Source organism: Bactrocera latifrons, unplaced genomic scaffold (genome assembly GCF_001853355.1).
Source record: "Bactrocera latifrons isolate USDA-ARS-PBARC rearing strain unplaced genomic scaffold, ASM185335v1 scaffold_433, whole genome shotgun sequence".
Lineage (NCBI taxonomy): Eukaryota > Metazoa > Arthropoda > Insecta > Diptera > Tephritidae > Bactrocera > Bactrocera latifrons.
In genome coordinates, this window is record NW_017537083.1 from 90,854 (window position 1) to 113,837 (window position 22,984).

Genomic DNA, 22,984 nt, shown 5'->3' on the forward strand with positions numbered 1-22,984 from the left:
TGCATTCAAGGCTGTTAAATAAATGTCTTATCTCGTTATCACTGGCATCGACTTGATGATAGGACTATTAGTTGTGTCAGGTCACAGCGGAATCGTAGTTAACTGCAATGCTAATGAGCTGGAAAGTACCTCGCTGTGGATAGAAAAGGAATGGGTCGGGCTCCACTCTTCTTCTGTGTTCTACTACTGAATAGCCAGATGCGCTGTCGCAAGCTCCTTTGGACCCAAGATCAATCGTGACGAATTCAGTGAGCTCTTTGTAAGGCCAGCAGCCTCTCCCTAGTTATTGGAGTTCTTACATGCCACTGTCATATTGTCTTACCGCATGAAATAATAGGTGGTGAAAACATGTCGATGCTTCTTTCTTGATTGTGCCGTGTCTCCGAAGTCAACAGTCAAACATTTCAGAGCACACACCTTCATATATCCCACGGAGCAGCTGGAAATAGACATTAAATGCCTGACCAAATTTGTTTTGAACACAATTCGCTTTGCTGACTTCTAAGATCGAATACAGGAGTTTTGTYTTTATGGCTKCACAAAGCAATGCGTAAAGTATTTAGTCCGAGTGCCATTTTCGATCAGTCATTGAACCTAACATCAGCGATAGTCACCCGTTTAGTTACGAGAATATGCGCCCAATAATAGTGTTTGATTCGTTGCGCTTAATGAGCGACATTTATTTGTGTGCAAAATGTGATGAGCCAAACTCCCACCCAAATTAGGAGCAAACCGATATGAAAAAGAACACACCAAAAACAATGTTTAAGTGTTGTTTAAATAGCGGAAATGCGTAAGATTAAATCACCGGTAATTATACGCCGTGGACGCGGGGCGGCCACGAGATTCACGCGGGAGGAAGGGAGACGCGAACGCAAGCAGCTTTATCCATGAGATTAGCAATGAAGGCGTTGGTGGTGGCGCAGGCGACAGCACAATCAAACCATCGGCGACAGCCAAACCAATGTGGCATGTCATTTGAACGATTTGTTATGCTGTAGAACGCGTAAGCAACGGCGTTTCTGCTGCGCAACGCTGCTCAAATTCACTCAAGCATGACAATCCTAGTCAAGCCAAACCAATGCCATTCAAGCCGATCCATTTCAATTGAAGCCGAACCAAGCCGCATCAACAACCATATCGTTGCTCTGAAAATATTTGGAAAGTTTTCAAAGTGAAGCACACCGCGTCGCTCCTGCCGCGCCAAGTGTCCAGGCGAATATGTGCGCGCGCGGACAGACATTCATTTTAATTGTTATCAGCAAACGACATTTAAATGCAAATAACTCGTAAAAGTAGCAGCAATTGAAATGACGCCTTCATCGTCAATGACGCCGCCCGTCCTCTCTCCCTCTCCTCTCCTTTCTTTGCTCTTAATTTCGCCGGCTGTGCTGTTRTGCGCACGCTACCCGGCCATTTAGCTAATGCCATGTTATGGCGGCACGCAAACCCGCATTTTGTATTTGTATTTACTAAATTGTATTTAGGTTTGTGTGCGTGTRCCCATCTGTATGTGTGTGTGTGCATTAATTTTTACTTTGTTGTATTTAACTTTTCTTTTGTTTTCCATTTAATTTGCAGATTGTTGTGCTGCGCATCTACGAGATGGTATGAAGGAGCCGACGAACAACTTGGACGATATTGTAAGTACGCACAACAACAACATGCAACATAAATATGCTAACAAGCCTGCCTACAGACTCATAGAAATATATATATACGCTTATAGCTTTGAGATGTGTATAAGAGACAGGTATGAAGGAGCCGACGAACAACTTGGACGATATTGTAAGTACGCACAACAACAACATGCAACATAAATATGCTAACAAGCCTGCCTACAGACTCATAGAAATATATATATACACTTATAGCTTTGATTGGGTTGAAAGCATCAGCGCAATCCTAGACGAAAGCGGCGCGACAAACACACAAGCAGTATGTCGTAAATGTGCGCGCTTGCCGCACCCTGTATGCATAAGCAGCACTCGCGCGCTTACATTACTTTTTCATCAACAATGCTTAGCAAAAACAAAAGCGAAAATTTTCCAACAAAAAAAAGCACAAAAAATGAGCGCACGCGGTGGGGGAAGCATTAGAACAAWTGAATTGGGGCAGGATCAAGTTGAAAGTTGAATAAGCGTCGTGTAGAGAGCGGGTGGACGCGGCCGCCAGAGCGCGCTTTGTAAAATTAAATAAAAGCAAATGCCATTAAATAATAAAATAGAATGTAGTGAAATGGCCGGGCGAAGCGCGCTAGAGCTTTGGAAGACTGCTAGGCGCTGCGCTTTGTTTTAGTTTGGCTTGACTTGATATGGCCTCGCGCTGCAGGCCAGCGCGTGCATACACACACTCGCGCTCATACTGGATAGCCCATAAATTGCAATTTAAATATGTGCGCCCATGTGTCTGTGTGTAYGTGTATGTAAGKGTGCTTYAATCGGTCAGGCGCTCGCGCTAGCTTTTCAGCAAAGTCGCTGGCAGACCMGCACATGCAAAACGCTAKCAGAAAAGTAAGTAGAAGAAGCAAAAGAAAGGAAAACAAATATTTGTATGAAAAATGTTTTGTCGCGAAAGCGTTTGAAAWTTCTACTCGAACTTGGCATTTTTGAGAAATGAGCACCGTTACGGCGACGCGCCGTGCTCCGSCATGCAGATGACAATAATTCCAATGTCTCAACTCGGCGACAAACACACGAGCACATATATATGAATWCATACAGTTAGCTTTGGTGACATCTAGCAACGGCGTTGTGGGTGCTGACGCTCGCCTCAAAGGGCTCAACTCAGTGGCTTCTCAACGCTACAGYAGTCAGTGMGACGCGCGCGGCGCACGCCATGCGGACTCGCAGTCAGCAAGTTGGGCGACCATAGCCTAGGTTAACCCACTACAAACATACTAAAGCTAGTCATAGCTAAAATTGTGTTAAGCAAACGTCGTCCGCAAGTCGCAACGGGCACAATTCCTTCGAGGCTCACTCTGTTGTTGGCGGTTGCTTTGCAAAGGCGTGGCTGCGGTTGCATGTAATTACTGTAGCATACTCTAGGGCGCTATTGCAAGTGGGTYTACGGTTTCCTCTGCTTTGCAGCTTTGTTGTTGTAGAGTTGTTGTAGTAAGTGMTAGTAGAGAAACTATTACTTAATTGCATGAAATATTTGCAGTAGTTACTAGTTTTGGGACAAAGGTATATATTCTGTTCTGAATATGACCTATATGTACTGAAACCATCATTATTTCATATAAAGTCACTAAAATGCAAAATAACGTAACACACATTTTCATAAGTTTACAGGCGAAGGAAAAACGAAATAGTATACACCAGTTATATCGAAACAAAATTTGGGTTTTGGTTATTAAATGGTTATATATTTGTTATATTTTGGGTATAAAGAATTTTCCGAAGATAGCTTGCGACACGATATACGTTGAAAATTTGGTGAAAAAATCGCGAGGAATGAATGCAGCATCCGACGGTGCATTATCGTGGTGCAAAAACCAAGAGTTGTCGGCCCATAACTCCGGCTTCTGTTTACGAATAGCTTCGCGCAAACGACGCATGACACTCAAATAGTATTCCTTGTTGTTAGTTTGGCCAGTCGGTAGGAATTGAGAGTGCACCACAGCTCAATAATCGAAAAAAGCTGTCAACATAACCTGGTTTTTTGACTTACTTTGACCGGTTTTTTTCGGCTCCGACATACCTTTTTCACGAAATTTGGCCGATTGATCGTCTATTTCCTAGTACCAAGCATAAATCCCAGACGCAGCGTCAGTAATAATACGTTGCATGATGTCCTGATAGTCGCTAGTCGCAAGCATTGTTTCACAGACGTTAACGAGACGCTGATTATCGAAATATTGAACGATTTTGGAACCAAACGTGCTTTTACTTTTCATAAGCCCACATGATCTTTCAAAATGGTTTGGACTGATCTCTTTTGATATTTTATTGATATCTTGATCATCAGTTGACGTGGCCAATTGTTACCAATAAAAAAATAAAAAAAATAAAAAAAATAAAAAAACACACGAAATGGAATAGATCTTATTTGGTTGAATAATTTCAAGTATATACTAAAGACTGGTGATTATTTTGACGTGGTGTTTGACACAGAAGTCACTGAAACTCATACCAACCTCGAAAAAAGATATTTCGAAGAATGGGTTTTCGCGCGAAATTTAAGTTCAAAAATCATATTTTTTACTTTATAACTGCTTTAAATRAACCTAGGATGACTACTACTCATGGATCCKAAAGAATGACTACTTTTCATGGATCTAGTAACTGAACTCCATCTGGTATCGCAAAGGTCCAAAACAGGTCTATGCGTGGCTCATTGGCCTACCAGACTAACATAACCTAACCTAGCCGAAAGTACCACATTTAGTCTCAGTTAAGTAGATTATGGTGTATTATGTTCTTTGTATGGTTTTCTAATGTAAAATTAATTTTGTTTTGTGTTCCTTAGATTATAATAAACCTCTTTTCACGTTTCACAAGTCTCTGTTTTTAACTCTTTCATATTATTTAGTCAGTGGTAGGTTTTCGATGTTAGTAAAACTCATGGATTGTTTCAAAAAAGTGCTGCAAGRTTCTGAAAACAGATATATGAAGACAGTTCTTTTGTGGTTGCGATTTGAAAACTGTTGTTGTTCTACCGATTTCAGGCCAATATATTAGCCCATTTCGAAGATATATGCCTATAGACTTGCTGCTGTTCTTCAGGTTGTAGCAATATAAATAAAATATTTATGTTCCTTCTTCGTTCACATATTTACAGTAAATACACATTTTACTAACATTTATGAAAAATGTGACGAAAGAAAACTCTTAAGATATAGATAAGAATATAGATCGACACTTTGTAGCAAATACATGAAGAGTTATTGACTGGTTTTAAGCGGAACCGAAGCACTCTGCGTATTAAACTTTGCAGAAAAAAGTATATATGCGTACGATTAATCTGAGCTTAAGAACAGATGACAGTGACTGGCCATACAAATCTACAGATTTGAATTCCCCAATTCCAATGTTAAAAGAGAAAAGCATCACGCTATTAAGCGATGCTCGATCCAGCTTCAAACTGAAGGCAAGCATGGCGCCAAAATCTTAGCTAAACCGAAGGAGATATTAAAAAAATTATTTAAAACGCTGTTGTATTTAAATATAGTACAAACAATAATTTTTTATACAAGTAACAAAGTTTTTATTTTTTWATTTTTATTCAAATTCGAATCCTTGCGAAAATATTTATTTTAGCAATTAAACAAAACCAAAGAAAATTAGACGACCACCCGCGGCTAAATTGGTTTTCGCTAAATAAATTTAACTGCAATGCGCTATGCAAAACAACAACAAATATATTAACAACAATAACACCCCGGTGTGGCACTTTCTATCGCCAGGCTTAACCCACACTTAATTCRAGCGGCGATTTAAGGCAACCTCGCCGCGAGTCGTCCACTTATACTACACACATACATACACATATATACGTTTGTATAGATATACATCTACATATATGTATATGTACRTACATTATCTTCATTGTGTGTTGTGTTGCTTTGCATTTTTAATTCATTCGAGCATGCAATGTTTACATTTTGTTGCGCTCAATGTCAAATTGTATTTAWAAGTAAATTAATTTGAGACGAGCGAGTTGGCAAGCGAGCAGCTGGAGGCCGGCAGGCACAAGGATGACACAACAGCGAATGTGTAAACAGAAGTTGGGAGCTGGCAGAAGTCGTGGCAAGCGCAAACAAAGCAAATACTCGTAACAAAATAAAGCACGAAAATGCGAAAAAGAAAGCGAACAAAGCGAAGGAGTGAAAAACAATTTTTGTGTGTGTGCGTATATGAGAGTGCATTAAAAATAATAACAATGTTGTAGCGAAATAAACAAACATATTGTGCAGTTGACGTGGCACAACCAGCCAACGAGCCAGCCAAAGGACTGGAGAAGTAAATAGTAGCTGTGGGGCATGTGAGAAGTCATGGACAGAAAAGTGGGGGCATGAAAATAAGGACAGACAATCGCCCACAAGTCAAAGCTTTAGTTAAGCTAGCAGCGCGAAATACCATAATGTTTACGGCTGCCATAAACACACACATAATAATAATAATAATAGTAATAATAATAATAATGATAAGGATTATAATAAAAATGAACTGMGTGAACGTCAAAGGGTTGCAAATTRTACATAGCAGACAAGTGCTGAAAAATATACAAAAATGGGGGGAAATATGGTGATGAAATATTGTATGTGGCAGATCGACGGCAGATAAGAGGCATGAATAATTTCCACGACAGCCGGTTCTATGTTTCTGGAATAGATCTGGATTTCATTTAGTCAAGCAGTCTTATAAAAAAAAAAAGAAAATATCATTTTATTAAATTATAAGTTTTTCTATCTGTTTAAATTCAACGTATCACAACTAACATATATACAAATTTTTGTTCACTTTGATCGAGTGTTCGCTCTGCATAATTTTCGACCATAGGCTGATTATGATATAACTACATATATATGTATGTGAATTTTTTGTTTTCACCCAAAATTCGTTTGACAACTACTAGTGTGAGCAAAAAATGTCAATGTCTATGATTTTTTCGCTCTGAGAATCGACGTTATTCCCAGCTTATGATTCTCAAGTCTCGAAAAAAARCTATGAAAATAAAAAATAGTTTTTAATTATTTTTTTCTTAATTATTTTAACAACTGTAGCGAGTTTTGTTCAATTTGATCGAGGTGTTCGCTCGGCATAATTTTGGTCCATAGGCTGACTAAGAGATGACAAGATGAATTTTCCAYTTTTATCCGCTCATAGTTCACTTTACTTTACTTAGTAAGTAATTACTGTAATAAAAAAATACAACTTCTACAATTTTTTCGCTCTTCAAAACACCGATATGCCGTTCTGGAACAAGCGCTTCGCTTTCGAAATTGGTAATTGTGTTTTTATTTATTTGTCAGAACGCTTCTGGTGTACATTGTTATTACGAAAAAATATACTATAAGTTATTACCTCGTATAAAATGGAAATTTCCTTTTCTTTGCGACACTTCGTCGCTATTTCAGTGCAGCTACTGATAGCTATGGGGCTTGTGAGAAGGATTCCCTAAGCTTTGTGGCTTAAACATCATCGCTTTACATTTATATATAAAATTCCTATTACATATGTACTTTCATTCCTCTCTCTCTCGTTGTTTATATTGAACACTCTCTTTTTCTCTCTCTCTATTTGCTTTTGTTCAAGCTCATTACAATTATGAATAGCCTTGCTTCAAGTATAATAACCTTAAACTGTCTTCTCAGTCTTATTTAGCACCTTATTATTACTGAGAAGAACAGAGTGCCAAGAGAGGTCTTTAACTTAAAACTGTCGAAGTTTGCTTTTCGGTCCTGATCCCAAAAAACAAGCTCAAAACTAGCACAGACTAACCTGATACCAACTTGTTTAGACAACTCAAGTCAGATTCTCCAATAAGTAACGAAATCTTTCAAAAATGCCTCATATGTGAACCCTTTATGGCAACTAATTCCCAAGCATCACATTTAAAAATTAAACCARACTGAAAATGTCTGTGAATAACGGGTTGTGCAGCAAAGAGGCACTTAGATTTCCATGTGGGCGAGCTCCTTGAACTCGAACGTCATTAAAAGACAGCATGAGTGATGTCTMCCACACACACACACACTTCGATCGAACACCCACACAGAGAGCGCAGCGAGTGGAAGAGTCAGCGAGTGAAAGAAAGGAAATTGCTGGCAATACAACAGTTGTATTTGTGGCCATATTTTAAGTGTGTTATATTTTTGCATGMGCCGCTGTTTAGCAATGACAACGACAGCTGTCACAACGGCTRCCTCAGCTTCCGTCCCAAGCGCRTTGCMCGCCACAYGCGGCGCCTTAAGCTAACGCWACTTTTTCGTCAGCACAACGGCTGGCCACTTTCGCAGAAGCCAAACGCCACCGCGGGCACCGGGCACGTTCTTCTGCATGCGCTTGGTGGCTGCAACGCCTTGTGGCACCTATCTATGTATGTATGTATGTATGTAAGCAGTTGGCGCTGCCGAGCCTGGAACAATCTTTCATCAACTCACTGCGAGCACTACATGTTGCACGACGCAATTCCAAAAAAAAAAAAAAAAAAACAACAAAAACAAATGGCAGCGTTAAATGTGTGTGCGTGTGCCTGCCACTTGCAATTGTCCGCGAAACAAGTGTTTTCGTTAACATCCGTTGCGGCAGCTTAACCCGCGCAGCTGCCTCACTTTTGCACCCTCTTGAGATTATCTTCGTATTGTTGTTGGACGGTGGCAACAATCGCTCGCGCCACAKTGCGCGAAATTTTAATTTCCATCAATAATTCAAACAAAACGCTGACAGCCCAGCCGGAAGGTGCAGTCATTTCTTTTAACTGTTCTTTCTCCATTCGCGCACAAAACACATATATGTATGTGTATGTGTGTCTATCTTGCAGTTGTTAGCATCTGGCATCTGGCAACATGGCGCACAGCTGTGAAGAAGTGCCACAGCGCTGCAAGCGCAAAAAGTCAARTGCTTCTACTCCTACATCTATGTGTGTGTAAGCGTCCATGAGTCTCTACTATATGTACATGTGTGTGTGTGTGAGACCTTGTAATGCTGCCTACGCGTGGCGCTTTGTTTGTAGCGCTGATGTTGCAGCAATCGCCTCAGGCATTGTGCGCTCGCTTCGTGCAACAATTTACTTACGACTTATAGTCTTGCAACACACCCCCACGCTTAGTTATCTACTACGCAGCACTTGTCGCTCCACATTGCTCTCACTGTCCACATTCTGTTGAACCCTCTTCATGAGCTCTGTGTGCGCTTCATTCATTCCATTTCTTTGCATTCTTTCATACTATCCCTTCCATTTAGTTTTTTTTTTTTTTTTCCAGCGCTTCTAACTGGCATCCTTACACATATCCTTCCACTAACACACACACGCGCTCATATTGACTCCATTTAATATTAACCCAAAGTAAGCGTCATTATTGGGGTCGGTCATGTCAGCGTTGCTTTTAATCTGCACCCYTTGCCTAGCCTCTCAACCTGGCACTTCAGTGTTAATGCAACAATCTGCTCAAACAGTGTGCCAGTGTTGGACAATTGCGTAAAATTGTAACGWTGTATAAAGTTTCTACTAGCGGCAGACTTTAAACCGACTGGAACRTCTCGAGAAAAMTCGTCCTTTATACTAACTGGAGYTTTCAATTTCAGAAAGTGGCAAAGRGAAGTAGAGACGAAGAAGTCGGTTTCCCTACCCTACGCAGCATTAGTACCAGAGATGTTTCGCAGTTCTTCCGATGTCTCGACATAATAACGTTTAGCCTCCTTTTAAGTGCATAAAATTTTCTGCGACTGTTCCCCTGGTGTTGCTCAGGGACAATTTTCTGTCTAATTTGTTTACGAATCAGCATATAAGCTTATCCATTAGAAATCGTGTGCTGGTTCCAAGCATTAAGTCTATCCCTTCTAATGTTCTGTGCTACTGKGATTGGAGTTTCGCTGAGAGCAATGCGTTGTATTTCTTTTTTTTCATATACGGTTCAGGTCTGGTGAACGAAACTGCATTAGAGTGAAGACTAGACTAATAAAGCTTTTGTTGGTTCTGGGAGGGGAAATCTTCAAGGATATCGTCACTTTTCCAGACGATATGTACGATTCGCATTGCTCATTAAAGATCTCCCTTGGGACCATGCAGAAATAGGACTTGCGGCACAGTATGCCTACTTACAAAATCCTGAACTTCATCGTCATGGCTTGTATTCGAAGCACGGGATCCCGTTAAGTATTACAACGTGGGGCCAAGCTCAGCCATTCTGCTCTTCAGTCACGCATTTTCGCCTAATTCCGGTTAATCTTTCTGTTATCCCTGCGTTACTGCTCTTTTCTCCCGAATTCATAGCAATAGATAACCACGCTCTCACTCTGTCCGAGACCACCTTCGATAGGAACATGGAAGGCATGATATTCTCGTTTATCAGGTTCTCTACTTCAAATCTCTCTATTTCATACTTTGGGCAGGAAGAGAAGATATGCAAAGCGTTTCTTAGCTGCTGCTGCAGAGGGTGCAATTTGTTTGTGATGGTGTTCATATTTGTAGCGATATTCCCTATAACAACCATATATTGTCAAGACTGATAAAGGGTGTACCCTTGCATCTATCGGAATACCTTTTTGTCGAGGTATACTTGATTCTGGCCATTACGTCCATCTCTTTTGGCATTGTTTGGGGCTCGAGATTCGCATTGCGGTTCCTCTATTTTTTTCAATTTTCTTCCATATTTGGTTCATCCATTAAGTAGCCTTAAGACGTGTAATGAACTGATACTTCGAAAGTTTTTATACAAGATTAATAAGRAACCCATTTATTTCCTTACAGTAATCGGTTCATCATCAGGAATCGCAACTTTTCTCTTTCCTTTCATACTCAGTCCATCGATTAAGAATTTGTGAATTTGTCTGAWTTGTCTGACTGAATACTAATTCATAATTATATTGAGTAGACTAAGAAAAGAGGTCCGTTTCCATTGAAGTATAAGCTACAAAAATCTTGTAGTTCCTACTACTGCTATCCTACGTGTTTCGCTTGGAATGTGTCTTTGTCGAGAGTTACATGATTCTAGTTATTAAGTCCATCTCCTTTTGACATTGTGTACTATTGGGATTCGAGTGTGACTCAGATCATTGCGGCTCCTTGCAGTTACGTTCCATATTCAGTTCATCCATTAAGAAATTCGATGAGAATGAGACCTCAGTAAAGAGTTTGAGTAACCATTTCATAAGCTCCATAGATATGATTGTTTATATTATTGTTGGCCTTCGTGTTTTGTTCCGTAAACTGCAGTACTTTCGTAGTGGGCTCACCCATTAAAAATCTAAATACGTCTTTGTCGAGGGATACTTTTAGTAGTATAGAGACTTGAACAACTGTTAAATGATTATCGGTATACATATCTCGGTTCGAGCTAAATCTGAGGACGGATGAACTTAGAAATTTCCTCCACGAAATTCTAAGTGAGTTGGTTATACCTTTGAATCTCAGTTATTTTACCGATTCGTTAACCCGATATAAATCATGAGAAGCAATGCTGCTAGCAGTCTTTCTGGATTTTCTATAAATTTTTGAGCAATTGTCCTTGAGTACACATTCATGTAGATTACGACCTCAGCATTGATTACTCAAAATATTTTTGACTTGTACAAATTACGTTGTAAGACTTAAACAGGTCAACTTACCAAGCAAATTTACTCTTTCAACGTACTTTGGGTACAATTTCGGCAAAAATCCCAACACTGTCCTCCGAATGTATACTTTCATATATACAAATAAAATTATATTCTCACAGAAGCAATATTCGTTGGAATCACACCTACAGCTGTGTATGGATATGCCTACATAACGGTTCGATCAAACATGCTCATAATCGAACGAACACACTCAACAAGTTGACAACCGTGTGCTCAGGTTATCGCTTTACAACTGACTCACTCAGCACAGAATTCGCTCAAAACAACAGAAGTACACAAACACAACCGAGCCACTTACACAACCAACACTACACCACAGGGTTACTCCACAGTGTCCACGGTGGAGTCGACATCAGCCACCACCCACGACCCCATACTGTACACACCCAACGTGCTCAACAGCCCTTTCGCTTGCCCGAGAAGCGCTCGGTTGCTGGTGTTACTCACTTCGTGCAACGTTACTTCACTCGTTTGCTCGCTTGCGTTTTAACCGAACACGGCGTGCCTCCTTTGCGACTGCTGTGACTGCGTTCTATGCACTTTTGGCTTTTGGCAACGCATTCAAACATTTCGGCCAGCAAGTTTAGTTGAATTTTCGACTTAGCACATTGCGGTCACGCGTGCCAAACGCTAACGGTAAAGGTGAACTTTGAAGCTTTGTGCTTCTAACTCGTTGACTTTTCGTGCGTATTCGTGCAATAGCGGTGACAAACCGATTTACATATGTATATGGCTGTGTATATGTGTTGGAGGAACGTTGGTGAAAACGAATGTGTTTAGTAGTTGTTGTTGTTGTATTCTCTAGTGGTAACGACAACAAAGGGGTATATCGTGCGTGCGCCACAGCGAAAGTTTTCATGTCAGTGGATTTAATAAGAAAGTTAGAAAAATATTTTTAAAAAATGTTACAACAAAAGCAACACGACAAATGAAAAAATAAAGTAAAATAGGCAAAACAAAGACAACGAATTCGCGTGCTGTATGTAAAACACAAAAAAGTAATCCAACTACAACAAAAGCAAAATTTTACAACTATTTGGTAGCATTAATTCATTACAGATGTAAAAACAACAACAAATTTAGTTTGTAAGCGGCAAGTACGTTGTTGTGTGCGAAAAAAATTTCGCAATTATTTATGTTTGTCTCAACAACAAGAATCTGTGTATGCACTGATATTTACGGTAAATTTGCTGTCTTAACTTAATTCAATTATATGTAAGTCATCAACACAAACACACACTCACACTCACACACATAAACGCGCTTGTATCGCAAACTTCTTCCGGCAGCACAACGACCTTTTCTTGAACTTCCAGCGCCACGTATGCTCTCCTCACTGCGCTTTGGTAGCTATTAATGCGAAGAGAGGTGGCTAGAGGAGGTTGGCGAGGGCCGTGCGGTGGAAAGGTCATTAAAATGCGATAAAAAAGATACATCGTAAGCATATGCAAAATATTGGCAATAAAGCGATTATCTGCGCTTGCAATTTGCGACAGACGAATGACAACTTCTACGTCACGTGACATGAGCCGCAGCAACCACACGCCGCTGCAGTGACTTAAAGAAAAGGAAGTGAGGAAGAGCGTATATGGCAGAGATTTGTGGATATATGGAGGCGTGCGGCAGCCGCAAAACAATAAAAACCGACTTGATGACGGTTAACGGTAAATACGAAGGCATGCAAGGAGCTGTCATTGGGTCGAAATTGGCTCGCAGGGTTTGTGTAGTTGAATGAAGGTATGAATGGAGGACACCAAATGCATACGTGAGCCAGCCACATTGACGACTGTGATTGCAGTATGTGTGTATGCGTATATTGTATAAGTATATGTGTGTATTTTGTATGTGTGTGTACATCACATGTATATATGTATGTATGTGTTTCAATCTGCCCATACATTGACAGTTAAGCCTATGTGTCCAGTTCGTGTAGCTGCGGACGAGTTTAAATGAATGAGCGAGTCATGTGTTGGTCAACTGCTTAGCCGACTGGCTCAGCTGGTGGCCAATTCAATCACGTATGCAAGAACGTATGTGTGTTAGTGCATGGTATGTGTATGGGCGGTCGGTCATTAAGGTGAAAAATTATGAACCTGCAAAGAACAGTGACAGTTGTTGCACTAAACAAAAAAGTCGTTAAAACGAACCGAAGGATCGGTCAGGGCCAGACACTGAAACACACACACACACACATACAAACACATACCAATGCAATTACAARCACAAAAAGCGATTTAAGTGTGCTTGATGGACGCTGCAACGGATTGGACATGATAAAGCGAATGAGCGAGAAAAAGCATAAAACGTGTTGTTGGTGTTGGTGCTGGTGCTGGCAGTTGGGTTAAGAGGTGGTAGGTGGAAGTTTAACAAAGCAGTGAAATGGCTTAAGACGCTCAAGGGTTGGTCATAGCGAATAGATTAAACGAAATATTAACTCGAGTGTGCCACGAAACATGCGCCACGTGGTCGGTGGTAAGGAAAATTCGAAAGCAGTATGAGACAAAAGGCGAAGAAAGGCGCACTGCTGACAGCGTGTGTTGCAAGCAAGCAAAGCTTCCAGCAATTTGCTTACATATTAGTTGGAGTTAAGGACAAATGCCGACGCCGACACATGACAGCTGTTAAAAATGAGGCAACAGCTAACCATCTAGTGGGCGGTGGACGGAAAGGAAAAAGCAAAGCGAAAAAAAAACAGCAAAAAACAGCAAAACTTACGCAGGAAACTGAGCATTGCAAATGACATTTCAGGGAATCTCCGGTGTTAGTCAAATGCAAAGATGATTAGCATGATGAATGCAAGCAGCAGCTGTGACAGCTGTTCGTACACGTACAACAATGAGAGCAAACTACTGCTTTATACCATTATATAGTGTATGAGCGCAAGAGTATCCTAAAAGATCATTAATATAAATGGGTGTCGTGCAAGCGAGCAGAGCAGCACTGTAGCAAGCAAAGCGAGCACAGAAAGCGCGCTGACAAGATAAATGCGAGGTTGCGGGTGTCGAGAGTATGGTCCACTCTTGTGAAATACATATGTGTGCAGTTGTGCGCAAGGAATTAGTCGAGATTATGATTGGTGAGGTAAAGGAGAGTAGATGTTAGAGAAAAAAGAGCTGTTGACAAGCGCAAGCATGAATTATTGCAATGATGATAGAATATATGGACTGTAAAAAGTAGCAAAGGATTAAATTAATAACCATAATTGATACAAACAGCTTTGCTAGCAAGAAGAGCAGCATTTTTGCGCATATTTTTCGAGAGTCTTTTGTTRTTATTCGAAAAAAAAAGAAAACTACACCTTTCACAAGTGTATTTCTTAAAGCATTAAAAACAGTGTCACAATATCTCAATTAGATCAATTTGAATGACAGCCATATGCTATAGTGGTCGGAACCAAAAATATGTTCGCTGATTATAGTATTATCTAGAAAAATAATTTATACCAAATTTCGTGCAAATARATATTTTGTCAAATAAAAAGTTGTCCATAAGAGGATTTGAGCTGGTGGCTTTATGGCAGTTTATGGGTATAGCGGTCTGATTTCGCAGGTTTCCGACCAGAGTGCAACTTCTTGAACGAAAAAAGGTTTGTGCAAATTTTAGATCGATAACTGAGGGACTAGTTCGCGGATATTATCAAAAAGAAAAAAAAAAAAACACCTCGAATCCTCGAATTTAGTGGGGAATTGTTTATTTTCGTTTGAAAAACCATTCCTCAGCTCTTACTTTTTGAAAAAATGTCTTTCGAATATGCGCTGCGCTACGTCTGAGATGGATCATCCCTTGCGTTCAATTCTCAATGACTCGTTCGAGCATTTTGACTGGTAACTGGCGAATGACTCGCGTGATATTTTGCTCCAAGGTCTGACTCGAAGCGGCATTATCCGCATAGACTTTAGAAGTTTCTTATCCCCACAAGAAAAAGTCTACCAGTGTGATATGACACGATCTTGGTCGACCGACCCAAACCGTGAAATTATCTGATCACCGAAGTGTTCTCTCAKTGATGTRTGGRAAGRGRCGCCATCYTGTTGAAWTCAAATGTCGCCGATGTAACGAGTMAATTTCAGGCATCAKATAGTCGGTTATCATGGCGCGATAGAAGTCGGCATTGACGAATATGTTCTCAAGGGCATCATTTTTGAAGAAACATGGACCGATGATKCAACCGGCTCACAAACCGAACCAACCCCTTTGTTTTTTCTGGATGAAATGACAGATCTTGAACCTTTTATGCAACAATTTTGCTTACTTACTTTCCCATTGAGTATGAAATGGGTCTTATCTCTGAACAGAATTTGGCTCGAAAACGTCGGATCTTCTTGGAACTTTTTAAGAGCCCATAGAGCGAAGCGATGTCGCTTGCGAAGGCCACGCGGGTTCTCAGCACTCTCAGCTACGACTGCTTTATTTTATTCACTTCGTGCCGGACGTGGTCTATTCGGTCGAATATTATCGAATAATGAATGCTTGATCTCAAGATGGATGATGGTGTTGCGGATAGTACGCTCAGTACAGTACGTGAATTTAAAGATATTTTATTTATTTGTTTATAAATGTGAAAAAAATAATACAATTATTTTATTTACACGAAAAAAAAGCACTGGCTGCCAGGACCTTCGGCTCGCTGGTGAATGAGTTTAAAGATAAACGATATGTAAATGTTGTTCAGGCGTTAGTCTTTCCATGCTGAAATGCCAAACAATACTGAACAAAAATAACATGATCGCTTGACACGACTCACACGTGATCTGSCAAAAAACGRCTATTGAAAAAAGYACCTCTAGTGGATCAACCTTTATGATAGCTATTGACTATAGTGGTCTGCTTTCACAGGTTCCCAACCAGTGAGCCGCTTCTTSAGTGGAAAAGGATCTTTGCAAATTTCGGATCGATAACTCTAAAACTGAGGGACTAGTTCGCATATATTATWTAATATGTGATAGCCTTTCGCTGAACTCGATCAGTAGGCCACCAAAAGAAAATAAGAAAAATGTTTATCATCATTCATCATGCTTGTAAAACAAACATTTATAATTGCACACATTATAATTGCAACCCTTATCTGACATGTMTACAACGAAACTATGAAATGAATCCATTACGAAAGTGTCCAGTCAATATCATTTATGAAATTTATTGGGTAAAACCTTTCTATCGCAATAAAAATATTAACACTTTCTAATAACATTTTTTTAAACGAAAAGAGAGAGAAGAAGATGAGAGGATATATGAAGCGCGAATTATCTTCTTAAATGTTGCATTATCTACGTAAAGTGGAGGAAACGGAGACTTGGTTTGCATATTATTTTGACTCACATATGGTAAAGAAATTTGTTTTTGATCTTCTCGTTGAGAAAATTATTATTTTTTTTTATACACTCTTGGCTAACAAAGCATCATTGAGAGCTTTCAGAATGCCTGGCATTSAATATTGAGCTATTTTTGAATTTTTGATCACAGAACTATTGCGGCAATAGCACACTAAATTCGCTTGCTGACTTSGGATCGRATCGTGCTTCTTTTCAGATCGTTGGTCGAATATATGCATGCATAGGCTTTCATCTGTAAATCACTGACAAACGCAGTTTATAGCTTAAAATAGATTGAATGCGTGATTATTTTTTATTACAAAACCTTTGTTTTAAAGTCTATATTTTTATATAGAAAGACCTATATTCTAAACGATAGTACTCAAAATGTAGAGGTGTCTTCATGGACGRAATTTTGATAGATCTTTTGGGATCGACACGCACTCATTAATTAAATCTCTAATCTGCATACAAAAAACATATTCATACTTTATAAACTTAAATTTTTGAGTCACTCACAGTGGCAGCAATGCTTAACGTATACCTTTATGTTCTCCTTCATCTCGTCCACYAAGCCACCAGCAATCTAAAAGTAGAGTCGATTATATGCTAGATTTGTAGCTTCGTTTCWCGAGCTGGTGCTTATGCGATATTAAGGCCTTAATCGTAGACCTYAGACGTCTTAATTTTATAAAACAATAATCGGCGACTTTTTGGTGATGTAATGGTTTTTCATACTACTTTCTTATATGTAATAACAATCTTCATTTAATTTTCATTTTCAGCAGGAATAGTCCCTATCTCTACTACAGTCTAAGCTAAAATCAGCGTAAAATATTCCAATATATTTTAGAAAAAAGTTATTTATTCATTTTTTAGATTAATCACATTATAAACGAGGTTGCGTTGATCTGTCACGAAAAAAACCCCTTCCAATACAAAAAAAAAAGTACAAGGGAAGCAGAAAAATATACCCACTACTCATGCTTCATGCGTATAAAAATTATTTTTAGCTGAGTTCCGGAACCTCCTCATACTTTTTCCCACCTCAAGCTGCCAAAACTGCCTCACTTCCTCATTGTCTACAAAAACTTTGACTTCATGTCAAATATTTCGAACACCAAAATGGCATATTATCCAACCCTGCCAAAAGTAAACGAAGCGACTGTACTTCAGCATATCACTAACCAACAGCTTAGCCTTCCAGCCTGGAACTACAACAACCTGCCATAATTACATCCAATGGAGACCACCTTTACCCCTCTAATCCAGTAATTAAGGCACAATGTGAACATAAGCATATCATTTGCTAAGCAACACCGACATTAGTACTCTGCGTTGTGGGCAAAACAAATCAAGACAAATAAATTTAAATGGACTAAGTAATAACTGCAACAACACTTGCAGCAATTTCCTTGACGATTTCAATTGCCAACGAGCAGCAAACATTCAAAGCAGCTGTCACATCTGTCACAAATTGCCTTATTGCATGTGATAGCGACAAGCCAAACAAYATCAACGCCACCGATAGCAATTGAAATATCAAGAAAGCCATTTAGAGGCTTATGAGCATTGTATAAGCGCGCGTACGTAGACGYGGCGGCAAGTGAGGAGGAGAGCGGTGTTTTTGGCGTAAGTGTTTTGCTGCGTYGCCTTTATTGCAAATGGCTGCGCCGGCGATATAAAAGCACTTCACRTTATTTGCATAAGTATGAGTGTGTRTATGTATTGGGGTATGTGCGTATATGCGTTTGTGTGTGTGCGCGTCTAATTGCCGTTATGTGCGTGTTACTGTTTATTACCGTTTTGTTTATTACCAGAAATATTTGCGGATTTTTTTGTGTGCTCAGCATTGAAATCAATATTGCATGCTCGATAATGCGCACACAGGTGGCAACGCTCGCCAATAAATTTCATAAAATGCCACATATGTGTGTCTACTAATAGCACATACTGTTCATTAGAAACGCTGATGAGGCCGGGCAGCTGTGTGCGCTAATGGCCGGAGTAATTTCGGAGCGACAAAAGGAAGTCAGAGGTGAAATATGCGCCAGAGGTGCCCAGGGGGCAGGGAGCTGCGGTAAATTACAGTGAAATAGAGTCACAGGTGTGGAGGCAGCAACGAAATTTGCGCTGTGCTAGAAGAAGATGCGCCTTGCAGTGATTATGTCGATTAAACGTCGGGTGGTGCAACGGACATGCGATGCGGCATGTGTTGCAACATTCGTGAGAATGTCTGAATACACCAAATGTGTACTAAATTTCTTGCAGCTGAAGAAGATATCAAGCCAAAATGGTCGTAAGTCCACACGAATGCCGATCTGTCGCACTGTATGCGGCTATGCGCTGCTATGTCTTCATATATCCGTACTAAACCATGCTATGCTAGGCGCCGCGTTGCTATGAGAAGCCATGCGCGCTCTTGCTGTCTGGCGTTGCTATTGAGGTCTTCTCTATAACTTTCAACTGCTGTTGCTTTGTATTAATATCTACCACTCCGCCGGCTAAACAACTTCAATTGCCATGTATATGTATGTGTATATATACATATGTATATATGTGTCTGTTTAATGAGTGCAATTTGTGAGATACAATTACGCGATTCTATGCGACTCGTCCCTTCCGTCAACCTCTGCAATGTTGCCGTCAAAACATTCACATTTCAGTCGAAACAAGTCAAAGCAACAACCACATTTAGCAGACAACAGGCGCAGCGCTTAGGCTAAGCGTGCTGAAGATGGCGCTGGCTGACGGGCGGGGAGTGCCGACGCGGCGTGTGTAACGCGCCAGAATAATTGCGGAGTTTGTTGGTGACTGTGTGTGGGCATATCTCGCGCAYACAGTCATTGCAGTTATTTTGGACAAAGTCGCGCGGTTTCGTGTATGTGTACGTCTAAACGCGAGAGCGGCGCGAAAAAAGTTCGCGTTCTATTGAAAAATTTCGTCTAATGATGTATGAAAATTGAGTTATTAAACCAACAATAAGTTGCGTAATTGAATTGTAATTTGAAGGGTTTCAGCGCTGCTATTGGAAACATACAGGGTGTGTTATAGTATGCTTCTACTTTGTTTTGGTTTTGGTYCTTTGCGATACCAAATGGTGTTCAGTTTCTAGCTCCAAGAGGAGTAGTCACCCTTTAGGATGGCTTCGCTTGGCTCGATTTTTAGCAGACTCTGCGACCTGACTATCGATATTTCCTCTAGTATATCATGTCGTGAACCACAGATGTTTACTGCGTAGTCTTGCCAATACGGGACAAGTGCAAAAGAGATGCTACATTATTTCCCTCTGCCAATAGATTTTTTTCTTTATTTTTTTTTTATTTAATATTTAATTTAATTTTTCAGCAAATATTAACAAACGTTGCCTTCTTCTTCTTTGAATTAAAATGCCCCTTTTGAAACTTGGGTTATCAGAATCGGGTTTTTGCAATATAGGCTTTCCGACATATATCGCGACTTTATTGAATCCCACCAAGAAAAGTCCAGCGTAKTTTTGCCGAATTTAAAGGTCACGCACATTAACATTCTCCAATTCGAGCACGAAAAAGTTCTAAAATGGAGGATCTTAGCTTTCTCCATTTACTGTAACATCATGGCCGGCTTCAGTTTTGAAGAAATATGTTCTAATGATTCCCTCTGCCTAGAAATCACACTAAACGATGACTTTTTGAGGATATAATGTCTTTTCAAGCAACTTTAATAATGTCTTTTAGTTTTCGTATCCGTCAGCAATAATTTTTTTCTCTAATGCAGTCTAAAATTAAGTCGGCGTAAACTTTTCTAATATATACTCCACAATAATCTATATTATCTCAAAACACAACCATACATGACTTTTAACTCGAGTTTATTGACCGCTTGGGCAATTAGCATTAAACASCATGGAGTATGCCATTTACTATACGCTGTTCTAAGCTCAGTTTGGATCCAAGTCATCGAGATTGTACTCAACAACACTCGCCTTAAATACCAAGTTTTTGATGTTTACTGACACGTTTAAACTACTTGACTAATTTCTTATCATTTTTTTTTTTAATTTTTCTTTAAACTGAGTTCGTAAAGCTTAAACTGGAACTTGAACATAGCCGTAACAAGATCCTCAAGTCAGTAGTCCCTAGAAGYTGCTGCCAGAAGCGTTGCTGGTTGCTTATAAAGCTAGCTGCTGGCTGGTCATATATTAACCAGATTGAATATGGTTGTCTGATTGTATCGTGCCGCAGTTAAGSCGACTCGGACATGTCATAATACACCATCCCGAACTTTAGAGTGTTAGGTTCCGTGCGGCGAGGAAGCGAGAAAGGTCGGAGGGACCGTTTACCTCCTCCTTGAGTGCCGCGACGAATCGCTTTTCCTACAATTTAATTCTGCCGAAATAACCAATCCTGGATCCATCATACGTGATGTCGATGACAGTTTATTTTTGTGCTTTCCTTGGAGAACATTGGTAATTGCTACAATAACAGTGATTGCTATGATCGGTGGCCATCTAGTGATGTTAGACAAAGTCTTATTCCAAAGTTCAGATGGGATTACAGCGGTTTTAAATCTTGCGTTTAACACCGGATTAGGAGATTTAATAAAAATGCAATATACTTCGCACCAAGTTTAGCTGGTATCACCCGCCAATCGAAATTCACCATAAAGTCGAACTTTCGTCTGGTCCCGGCARAATTTGCATATTTGATTAAAATTCGTGTGCTTATCGGCGCATAGATGGAGCAACAGTGACTCATAGCTAAAGTCAACGCAAAAGCCTCGGCACATATTTACATAGCGGTGATTATGATTACTCCGACACTGCGACTGCGACTGTCATTGCGCTACACCACGACCGCGGCAACTAGAGCACAGGCGCCACAACTCGGTGTGAGAATGGAGAACCCACAGTCGAGCCCGCAGCCGGCCTTATACAGTATAAGCGCTAATTCACAAATTCGCGGCTTGCCTGTTGGCCTGCTCGGTTGGTTGCCTCGGTGACGACATTACTGCCTGCCACCCGCGCCACCCTACGGCGGTGGCATTTGATTTGCTTCGCGCGCGCTTGCCCCGCCTAACGGACCGACTGAATGGTTGGCTTGTTGTGTGTGCTCGATGACTGTTGAATGGCATTGCCTTTGCTTGCTKGTACGCCCCTCCACCGCGCCCAAGCCAACGTGCTTCACAGGCACTTCCTTTCAGTCTGATTCAAGCTAAAGAGCTTTGAGGCGCATAGCTTTCCAGCTAYATGCAACGAGGCTGCTGTGCAACCTCAAACGGTACTTATATATGCGCGCGTGCGTGTGTATATGTGTGTGATGGCTTGTTTGTTCTCCATTGACTCTCGGCAGTTCAGGTAACCGAGCGAGGTTAGATGCCAACAAGGTTTGCATTTCTTTTTTCTTGGTTTGTTTTTGTTTCTTCATTTAAATGAATGCAACATGCGCTCGTGCGACGGCGTGCGGAGGCGGACGTTGCAAGTATGAATGGCAACAACGATGCCGGCAATTCCGCGATAGCGCTGCACAACTGCATACTGTGTCAAGCCACTAACGGCAAATAGAGCTATGACGCGGGCAGCAGCCAGCAGCGGCGGTGGCGGGGAGGCGTGGCAGCGGCCGCGTTGTAGGCATTTACGCTTTTTAAATTTTTAATGAAGATGCAACATTGCGAAAGAGCAGATTTTCATGTACATTCACGCTGTTTTAAGTCGACAAATGGCCACAAACAGGGTGTTCACAAACAAATAACTGTTTTTAGATGATTTTTGTAATTTTTTCTTTAGGGTTGTTGTGCTATTTGTGCATGTTTTTTGCGCGCAATCGTACTGTGTTGTGTATTTTGTGCGTGAGCGGTTTTGTTGTTGTCATTTGGCGCGTGATTCTAGACGCAACAAACAACAGTTAACAGCTAAAAGTGAAAGAAGCGCGGAAAAAAGTTAAAAGTAGCAACAAAAACGCTGCAAATATGTTACAATTCATAAAAAGAGTAATAGTGGAAAAATTTGTTAGAAAGCAAAAGCAAAAAAAGCAGCGCGTACAAGTTTGTAACTCACCTAAACAGCGCCACTTTTGCCGCTCTGAGTGGATTTCTTTGTAAACTTTTGTAAATTATGTCGTCATGTCGTGGTTGCCTCGCAGCTTTACAGCGCTTGCAGCGGGCAGACGAAGCGACGCACTTTTTGCTTGTTTTTAATGTTTTTTTAAATATATTTTTCGTGGCTCTGCGTTGATTTTTCATACCCTTAACAGCGTTCTGTTAAATTTACATCGAAATTAGTAATGCTCAGAAGGAAGTATCGGAGACTTATAAACTACGCAAACTAGTCTCAATTTTTGAGACTGAATGTGTGTGTGACATGTGTTTATCGCCAAGGCGCTTTCTATTGGTCAGTTTCGCCAATATTGG

The 22,984-nt window shown here is 40.4% G+C and overlaps 1 protein-coding gene across 2 annotated transcripts in view; it reads left to right on the top strand.

The window, feature by feature from the left end:
- Window positions 1-22,984, top strand: part of LOC108972875 (apoptosis-stimulating of p53 protein 1) — a 121,699-nt gene that overhangs the window by 34,135 nt on the left and 64,580 nt on the right. Inside the window, exon 2 of one of the 2 annotated variants that reach the window (XM_018939757.1) lies at window positions 1,582-1,643. In XM_018939757.1, the coding sequence (XP_018795302.1) occupies window positions 1,611-1,643 (33 nt within the window). In that variant the 5' untranslated portion in view covers window positions 1,582-1,610. Of the gene's footprint in view, window positions 1-1,581; window positions 1,644-1,755; window positions 1,789-22,984 lie in introns of those variants that run through there. The other variant, XM_018939758.1, reaches the window with a different exon arrangement.